Source organism: Salvelinus sp. IW2-2015, linkage group LG32 (genome assembly GCF_002910315.2).
Source record: "Salvelinus sp. IW2-2015 linkage group LG32, ASM291031v2, whole genome shotgun sequence".
Taxonomy (NCBI): Eukaryota; Metazoa; Chordata; class Actinopteri; order Salmoniformes; family Salmonidae; genus Salvelinus; species Salvelinus sp. IW2-2015.
Genome location: NC_036871.1, coordinates 30,185,173 through 30,195,115, shown reverse-complemented (window position 1 = coordinate 30,195,115; position 9,943 = coordinate 30,185,173). Strand labels below are relative to the sequence as shown.

The window sequence follows — 9,943 nt, the reverse complement described above, 5'->3', positions numbered from 1 at the left end:
CCAGACTCTGAAAAAAAAATCCATAAAATCACATTGATGATTTTAAGTAATTCATTTACATTTTATTGCATGACATAAGTATTTGATACATCAGAAAAGCAGAACTTAATATTTGGTACAGAAACCTTTGTTTGCAATTACAGAGATCATACGTTTCCTGTAGTTCTTGACCAGGTTTGACACACTGCAGCAGGGATTTTGGCCCACTCCTCCATACAGACCTTCTCCAGATCCTTCAGGTTCGGGGCTGTCGCTGGGCAATACAGACTTTCAGCTCCTCCAAGATTTTCTATTGGGTTCAGGTCTGGAGACTGGCCACTCCAGGACCTTGAGATGCTTCTTACGAGCACTCCTTAGTTGCCCTGGTGTGTGTTTCGGGTCGTTGTCATGGCTGGAAGACCCAGCACGACCCATCTTCATGCTCTTACTGAGGGAAGGAGGTGTTGCCAAGTCTCGCGATACATGGCCCCATCCTCCCCTCAATACGGTGCAGTCGTCCTGTCCCCTTTGCAGAAAAGCATCCCCAAAGAAATGATGTTTCACCTCATGCTTCACGGTTGGGATGGTGTTCTTGGGTTTGTACTCTTCCTTGTTGTACCAGTTCTGCCACCAACCACAGCGCGGACCTGGAGTGGCAGTTTAGAGCACCGCAACTAAGCTTCTTTTTATGTGTTTGAGGATTGCATTTCAGACCACGAGGTGAACCTTCTCACTGCATGTGCCTCGCTATGGCTTTGGGATCCATCACCAGTGATGGTCTATTATTTGCGCACACTTGCAGACGGGGCGAATGGGAACATCTTTCCTTTGGGCGCTTAACAGACACGGTCATTTTAGATTCCGTCTCTCACAGTTGAAGTGTACCTATGATAAAAATGACAGACCTCTACATGCTTTGTAAGTAGGAAAACCTGCAAAATCGGCAGTGTATCAAATACTTGTTCTCCCCACTGTATTTGTCCAAGTCAAGCACTGTGATTAGGACATTTAAAAAAAAAAAATGCAATGGAAAGTGAAAACAAGCATTTCTTAATGGACAAGWTCAGGTTGTCCCTCCCGGTGTCAGTCTGTTTTCTTCAGTTTGGTGCCTAATAAACCCAACCTTCTTTGATGTCGTAGGCTTGCCGTGACTTTCAGGATGATGGGATGTGTAAAGACTCGTGTCCCCGCCTCCTGCTCTATGACCGCAACCTTCACCAATTGGTCAACAACCCAGGCGGGAAGTACAACTTCGGGGCCACCTGCGTCAAGACTTGTCCTCGTAAGAAAACCCCCATGGRCCTCCGTGTCCCCTCCATGTCCCCCAATTACCTCCTCTATGAGGCTGCAGTATAGGATACATGATATAAGGATTGTTTAGAACATGGCTGCCCCATCCTGGTGCTGGAGGGCCGAAACACTTCTGGTTTTCATCCTCTCCTAATCATGGAGTAATTCAGACCTGGGACCAGGGGAGAACGACTCCCCTGTCTCWTTGAAGCCACAGAAGTTCAAAGCTGACTGTGGTACAGCAGGCATTGTTAGCAGAAAACAGGAACCCCATTATAGTGAATGGAAAATTGGCAATCTTCGTGGTCAATCTTCGTGTAAATAAATAAAATATTAGAAGACAATCATGGTACCAATAATTGCTTCTAATACACCAGATGTGTCTCTTTGAGCTTTACAATTACACACAAAATAAGTTATACGGATCATCATTTAGTTACTAATGGCAGCCTGCAGTACCCTGGTATGTCTTCAACTTGAGTTACTCAATGAGTGCAATTAACTACCAGGTAGAAACAAAKACKTGTTTTGGCCCTCCAGGACCAGGACTGGGAAGCCCTGGTTTATAAACTCTGTACACAGAGGGGGCTTCAACCGAGTCTACAGACAACACATACAGTACCAGTCAAWWGTTTGGACAAGGGTTTTTCTTTATTTTTACTATTTTCTACATTGTAGAATAATAGTGATGACATCAAAACTATGAAATAACACATTTGGAATCATGTAGTAACCAAAAAAGTGTTAAACAAATCAAAATATATTTTATATTTGTGATTCTTCAAAGTATCTACCCTTTGCCTTTGACAGCTTTGCACACTCTTGGCATTCTCTCAACCAGCTTCATGAATGCATTTCAATTAACAGGTGTGCCTTATTTAAATGTTAATTTGTGGAATTTCTGTCCTTCTTAATGCATTTGAGCCAATCAGTTGTGTTGTGACAAGGTAGGGGTGGTATACAGAAGATAGCCCTATTTGGTAAAAGTCCATATTATGGCAAGAACAGCTCAAATAAGCAAAGAAAAATGACAGTCCATRATTACTTTAAGAAATGAAGGTCAGTCAATCTGGAAAATTTCTAGAACTCTGAACGTTTCTTCAAGTGCAGTTGCAAAAAAACAGTGGTGGAAAAAGTACTCAATTGTCATACTTGAGTAAAAGTTAAGATACCTTAATAGAAAATGACTCAAGTAAAAGTGAAAGTCACCCAGTAAAATACTACTTGAGTAAAAGTCTAAAAGTATTTGGTTTTAAATATACTTAAGTATCAAAAGTAAATGTAGTTGCTAAAGATAATACTTACAGTTGAAGTCGGTAGTTTACATACACTTAGGTTGGAGTCATTAAAACTACGTTTTTCAACCACTCCACAATTTCTTGTTAACAAACTATGGTTTTGGCAAGTCGGTTAGGACATCTACTTTGTGCATGACACAAGTAATTTTCCAAACAATTGTTTACAGACAGATTATTTCACTTATAATTCACTGTATCACAATTCAGTGGGTCAGAGGTTTATATACACTAAGTTGACTGTGCCTTTAAACAGCTTGGAAAAGTCCAGAAAATGTCATGGCTTTAGAAGCTTCTGATAGGCTAATTGACATAATTTGAGTCAATTGGAGGTGTACCTGTGGATGTATTTCAAGGCCTACCTTCAAACTCAGTGCCTCTTTGCTTGACATCATGGGAAAATCAAAAAGAAATCAGCCAAGACCTCAGCGGGAAAAAATGGTAGACCTCCACAAGTCTGGTTCATCCTTGGGAGCATTTTCCAAATGCCTGAAGGTACCACGTTCATCTGCACAAACAATAGTAGCAAGTATAACACCATGGGACCACGCAGCGTCATACCGCTCAGGAAAGAGACGTGTTCTGTCTCCTAAAGAATAAAGTGTAAATCAATCCCAGAACAACAGCAAAGGACTTTGTGAAGATGCTGGAGGAAACAGGTACAAAATATCTATATCCACAGTAAAACGAGTACTATATCGACATAACCTGAAGGCCGCTCAGCAAGGAAGAAGCCACTGCTCCAAAACGCCATAAAAAAGCCAGACTACGGTTTGCAACTGCACATGGGGAAAAGATCGTACTTTTTGGAGAAATGTCTCTGGTCTGATAAACAAAAATAGAACTGTTTGCATCATGAGGAAGGAAAATTATGTGGATATATTGAAGCAACATCTAAGACATCAGTCATGAAGTTAAAGCTTGGTCGCAAATGGTCTTCCAAATGGACAATGACCCGAAGCATACTTCCATAGTTGTAGAAAATGGCTTCTGAAAAAGCGTGTGTGAGCAAGGAGGCCTACAAATCTGACTCAGTTACACAGCTCTGTCAGGAGGAATGGGCCAAAATTCACCAACATTGTGGGAAGCTTGTGGAAGGCAACCTGAAACGTTTGACCCAAGTAACAATTTTTAAAAGGCAATGCTACCAAATGCTAATTGAGTGTATGGTACACTTCTGACTACTGGGACGTGATAAAATAATAAAATCCGAAATAAATCATTCTCTCTACTGACATTTCCATTCTTAAAATAAAGTGGTGATCCTAACTTACCTAAGACAGGTAATTTTTTACTAGGATTAAATGTCAGGAATAGTGAAAAATGTAGGACTTCACTGTAAGTATAAAAAAGTAAAAGTACAATAATAAAAAAAATCCTTATTAAGGAATAGCCAGGATCACACTCAGACATCAGCATTTAAAAACAAAGCATTTGGTTTAGTGAGTCCGCCAGATCAGAGGCAGTAGGGATGACCAGGGATGTTCTCTTGATAAGTGTGGCAATTGGACATTTTCTGTCCTGCTAAGCATTCAAAATGTAACAAGTACTTTGTGTCAGGGAAAGAAAAAATAATATATATATATTTTTTACTATGGAGTAAAAAGTACATAATTTTCTTTAGGAATGTAGTGAAGTAAAAGTAGTCAAAATATAAATAGGTCAGATACCCAAAAAACAAATAAAAATACTTTAAAGTACTACTTTAGTAAAGTACTTTACACCACTGGCAAAACCATCAAGCGCTATGATGAAACTGGCTCTCATGAGAACCCCACAGGAAAGGAAGACCAGAATTCATTAGAGTTACCCGCCTCAGAAATTGCAGCCAAATAAATGCTTCAGAGTTCAAGTAACAGACACATCTCAACATCAACTGTTCAGAGGAGACTGCGTTAATCAGGCTTCATGGTTGAATTTGTTGCAAAGAACACAATAAAGGACAGCAATAAGAAAAAGAGACTTGGTGGACATTAGACTGGTGGAAATCTGTCCTTTGGTCTGATGAGTCCAAATTTGAGATTTTTGCTTCCAACCGCAGTGTTTTTGTGAGACGCAGAGTAGGAGAACGGATGATCTCTGCATGTGTGGTTCCCACCGTGAAGCATGGAGGGGGATGTGTGATGGTGTGGGGGTGCTTTGCTGGTGACACTGTCAATGATTTATTTAGAATTCAAGGCACACTTAACCAGCATGGCTACCACAGCATTCTGCAGCGATACGCCATCCCATCTGGTTTGCGCTTAGTGGCACTATCATTTGTTTTTCAACAGGACAATGACCCAACATACCTCCAGGCTGTGTAAGGGCTATGTTACCAAGAAGGAGAGTGATGGAGTGCTGCATCAGATGACCTGGCCTCCACAATCACCTGACCTCAACCCAATTGAGATGGTTTGGGATGAGTTGGACTGCAGAGTGAAGGAAAAGCAGCCAACAAGTGCTCAGCATGTGGGAACTCCTTCAAGACTGTTGGAAAAGCAGTTCAGATGAAGCTGGCTGAGAGAATGCCAAGAGTGTGCAAAGCTGTCATCAAGGCAATGGTTGGCTACTTTTAAGAATCTAAAAACTAAAATATATTTAAATTTATTTAACACTTTAACACTGTTATTTCATAGTTTTGATGTCTTCACTATTATTCTACAATGTAGAAAATAATAAAAATAAAGAAAAACCCTTGAATGAGTAGGTGTGTCCAAACTTTTGACTGGTACTGTATGAGTCTCAGTGATGTGAAACGTTCAGATGTGGTATTTTGAACAAGGGGCCACATGGTCCCTCTAGCCTGGTGTTAGTGTCAGTCAGTCTGTGTCAMACTGAGTTTAATCATAAACTGCATAAGCYAGGAAAGAAAAGGATGTAGTTTTAGGGTGTGCTAATGCAGCAGCCTCCACTTTCTGTTAGAATCAGCACTCAAACTCTGGCATGCATAAAATACTGTCCTGTATTGCATTATATAGGTTTATTATATATTCTCTTAGTTTTATTCCTTTGAAGGAATCAACCTCTTGGTAGATTTTTTAAATATCGTTTTTAATTTGACTTGATTTTAGAACCATATGTATATGATTAATGAGTGCTGATTGTGTACTCTTAGAATATAATCKTATTTGATGTTTTTCTCCCCTCAGATAACTATGTGGTGACGGACCATGGAGCGTGCGTTCGGACGTGCAGTGGTGACACATACGAGGTGGACGAGGGAGGGGTCAGGAAGTGCAAGAAGTGTGATGGACTGTGCCCCAAAGGTAGTTGATACTGCTACAGCTCCTACTATACATTCTGATGGCAGGGATTATAGCGTTCACGATGATACTGCATGAATGTGCCTCTCTGTAACATGTAAAGTTCACCCCAGTGTTATTCCCCAAAGATGCACTGCAGGGTTGTGTTCAATACCATTTTATTTTCCAATAGAGGATTTTCCGATTTTTTAAAATTTTACTTATTGAATAAAAATGTATTTTAATCTGATATACTGCACTAATCTTCTGTTTTTTTGGGGCTTGTGATTTCTCAAACWAACTTTTCTGTGTGGCAAGAAATTAGTAGCCACGTTTGTTTTTATTAATATGTTACTAATTTTCACAGTTTGCAATGGACTTGGAATGGGAAAACTTGCCAATATTCTGTCAATTAATGCCACCAACATTGACACATTTAAAAACTGTACCAAAATCAATGGGAACATTGCTATTATCTACACATCTATCCATGGGTAAGTAGTGAGCAAATTAAGGTTTTTTGAAATTGTAGAAACATCATAGATCATTTCTAACCTTTGTATTGTGCAATTCACGAATATGACAGATACATGGCACAGTTGTTATTGCTATTCACAGGGACACGTTCACCAAAGCACCTAAGATGGATCCGGCCAAGCTAGAAGTTTTCAAGACTGTCAGAGAAATTACCGGTAAGAATAGAGCCATGGCAGTTCAAATCAGACAAAAGTGCACTTTTCATGATTATTACAAAAACATCTATTCATCTTCCAGGGTACTTGCTGATTCAGAACTGGCCTGAGAACATGACGTCTCTCAGTCCATTTGAGAACCTGGAGATCATCCGTGGTCGGACCAAGCGGTAAGATTACTGTCCCTGGCCTCTCTCTAAACCTCAGCCTCTACTACAGGGTGCCACTGACAGTGAATGAGAGGATGTGACTCATTCAATATCCCTTTAACTCCTCTCTCTCCCTCTCCCCATTTCCTCTCCCCTCTCTCTGTTCTCAGTGTTCTGTTGAGCTTGGCCATAACCCAGTTAACCATCACCCACCTGGGGCTGCGTAACCTGAAGGAGATTAGTGACGGAGACGTGGTCATTGCAAAAAACCCCAACCTCTGCTACACCAAGAATCACCACTGGAAGCAGTTGTTCAAGTCCAACTCTCAGACCGCCAGGCTGGAGAACAACGCCGACGCAGCCYACTGCGGTAAATCATTCAGTCATTTTTTTATGATTAACATTTTTATAGATTTTTGTGGTCACATAACAGAAAAAAAGGGAACACTAACAAACAGGAGATACACAACAAACACCAGGAGTCAACACCATAATATCAGCTCAAGCRCATGACAAATTAGCGATAACATGTTCGGTGCTTACTAAACGAAAGGTTACACTGGGATATGAGTGGCWCCGAGATAATATTTACCCTCTATTGTTGTGGTCATAAAACTGTGATAGATACAGAATGCAATGATGATGGAGTGTTATTGTGGGAGAAAGGAAATTAACGCTAGCCTGTTGCTTGTGCAGGGTTGTGTGAAAAGAGAAAAGGGTTAAAACTATTATTTTGTATTGATATCAAATTTTATTTGTCAAATGCTCCGAATACAACAGGTGAAATGCTTACTTACAAGCCCTTCACCAACAATGCAGTTCAAGAAATAGAGTTAAGAAAATATTTACTAAATAAAATAAAGTAATTTAAAAAAATAAATAAAAGTAGCACAATAAAATAACAATACCAAGGCTATATACAGGGGGTACTGGTACCGAGTCAATGTGCTGGGGTAAAGGTTAGTCGAGGTAGGGAGTAACTATGCATACTGTAGATAATAAACAGCACGTAGCAGCAGTGTAAAATCAAAGGGGGGGTCAATGTAAATAGTCCAGGTGGCCATTTAATTAATTGTTCAGCAGTTTTATGGCTTGCGGGTAGAAGCTGTTAAGGAGCCTTTTGGACCTAGACTTGGCACTCCGGTACCACTTGACGTGCGGTAGAAGAGAACAGTCTATGACTTGGGTGACTGGAGTCTTTGACAGTTTTTTGGGCCTATCTATAGTATGTGTCTGTATGTGTGTTTGCAGGGATGCAGAACAACACTTGTGACAGGATGTGTACCAGATATGGCTGCTGGGGCCCTGGACCCACCATGTGTTTCGCCTGTCAGGACTACAGCCGAGCAGGAAGCTGTGTCGACTCCTGCAACCTACTGGAGGGGTGAGAGGAGCCCCTTTCTGTTCCCCATTGTAACCTACTGGAGGGGTGAGATAAAGGAGCCATTGTAACCTACTGGAGGGGTGAGATAAAGGAGCCATTGTAACCTACTGAAGGGGTGAGATAAAGGAGCCATTGTAACCTACTGGAGGGGTGAGATAAGGAGCCATTGTAACCTACTAGAGGGATGAGAGAGGAGCCATTGTAACCTACTGGAGGGGTGAGAGAGGAGCCACTGTAACCTACTGGAGGGGTGAGAGAGGAGCCACTGTAACCTACTGCTGAGGGGTGAGGAGAGGAGCCATTGTAACTACTGGAGGGTGAGAATAAGGAGCCACTGTAACCTACTGGAGGGTGAGAAAGGAGCCATTTGTACCCTACTGGAGGGGTGAAGAAGGAGCCATTGTAACCTACTGGAGGGGTGAGAGAAGGAGCCATTGTAACCTACTGGAGGGGTGAGAGAGGAGCCATTGTAACCTACTGGAGGGGTGAGAGAGGACCACTGTAACTTATGGAGGGGTGAGAGAGGAGCCACTGTAACTACTGGAGGGGTGAGAGAGGAGCCACTGTAACCTACTGGAGGGTGAGAGAGAGCCATTGTACCTACTGGAGGGTGAGAGAGGAGCCATTGTAACCTACTGGAGGGGTGAGAGAGGAGCCATTGTAACCTACTGGAGGGGTGAGAGAGGAGCCACTGTAACCGACTGGAGGGGTGAGATGGAGCCATTGTAAGCTACTGGAGGGTGAGAGAGGAGCATTGTAACCTACTGGAGGGGTGAGATAAGAGCCATTGTAACCTACTGGAGGGGTGAGATAAGACCATTGTAACCTACTGGAGGGTGAGATAAGGAGCCATTGTAACCTACTGGAGGGTGAGAGAGTTGTAACCCTACTGGAGGGGTGAGATGGAGCACTGTAACCTACTGGAGGGTGAGATAAGAGCCATTGTAACCTACTGGAGGGGTGGAGAAGAGGAGCCATTGTAACCTACTGGAGGGGTGAGAGAGGAGCCATTGTAACTACTGGAGGGGTGAGAGAGGAGCCATTGTAACCTACTGGAGGGGTGAGATAAGGAGCCATGTAACCTACTGGAGGGGTGAGATAAGAGCCATTGTAACCTACTGGAGGGTGGAGAGGAGCCATTGTAACTACTGGGGGGTGAGAGAGGAGCCATTGTAACCTACTGGAGGGTGAGAGAGGAGCCACTGTAACCTACTGAGGGGTGAGAGAGGAGCCATTGTAACCTACTGGAGGGGTGAGAGAGGAGCCATTGTAACCTACTGGAGGGGTGAGAGAGGAGCCATTGTAACTACTGGAGGGGTGAGAGAAGAGCCATTGTAACCTACTGGAGGGGTGAGATAAGGAGCCATTGTAACCTACTGGAGGGGTGAGAGAGGAGCCATGTAACCTACTGGAGGGGTGAGAGATAAGAAGCCATTGTAACCTACTGGAGGGGTGAGATAGGAGCCATTGTAACCTACTGGAGGGGTGAGAGAGGAGCCATTGTAACCTACTGGAGGGGTGAGAGAGGAGCCATTGTAACCTACTGGAGGGGTGAGAGAGGAGCCATGTAACCTACTGGAGGGGTGAGAGAGGAGCCATTGTAACCTACTGGAGGGGTGAGAGAGGAGCCATTGAAACCTACTGGAGGGGTGAGAGAGGAGCCATTGTAACCTACTGGAGGGTGAGAGAGGAGCCATTGTAACCTACTGGAGGGGTGAGAGGAGGAGCCATTGTAAGTCACGGACTGGAGAGGTGAATGAGAGCCAGAATGTCATAACTGTACCTGATGGAGGGGTGAGAGAGAGCCATTGTAACTACTGGAAGGGGCGAGAGAGGAGCCATTGTAACCTACTGGAGGGGTGAGAGAGGACCATCTGTAACCTACTGATGAGAGAGGAAGGGGTGAAGAGGAGACACCATGTAACCTTAC

At 42.9% G+C, this 9,943-nt stretch overlaps 1 protein-coding gene across 1 annotated transcript in view; it reads left to right on the top strand.

The window, feature by feature from the left end:
• LOC111956947 (epidermal growth factor receptor-like) overlaps window positions 1-9,943 on the top strand; it is a 117,848-nt gene that overhangs the window by 86,223 nt on the left and 21,682 nt on the right. Inside the window, exons 7-13 of the mRNA XM_023977659.2 lie at window positions 1,120-1,261; window positions 5,696-5,812; window positions 6,156-6,282; window positions 6,407-6,480; window positions 6,563-6,650; window positions 6,800-6,999; window positions 7,881-8,013. Coding sequence (XP_023833427.1) covers window positions 1,120-1,261; window positions 5,696-5,812; window positions 6,156-6,282; window positions 6,407-6,480; window positions 6,563-6,650; window positions 6,800-6,999; window positions 7,881-8,013 — 881 coding nt within the window. The remainder of the gene's footprint in view (window positions 1-1,119; window positions 1,262-5,695; window positions 5,813-6,155; window positions 6,283-6,406; window positions 6,481-6,562; window positions 6,651-6,799; window positions 7,000-7,880; window positions 8,014-9,943) is intronic.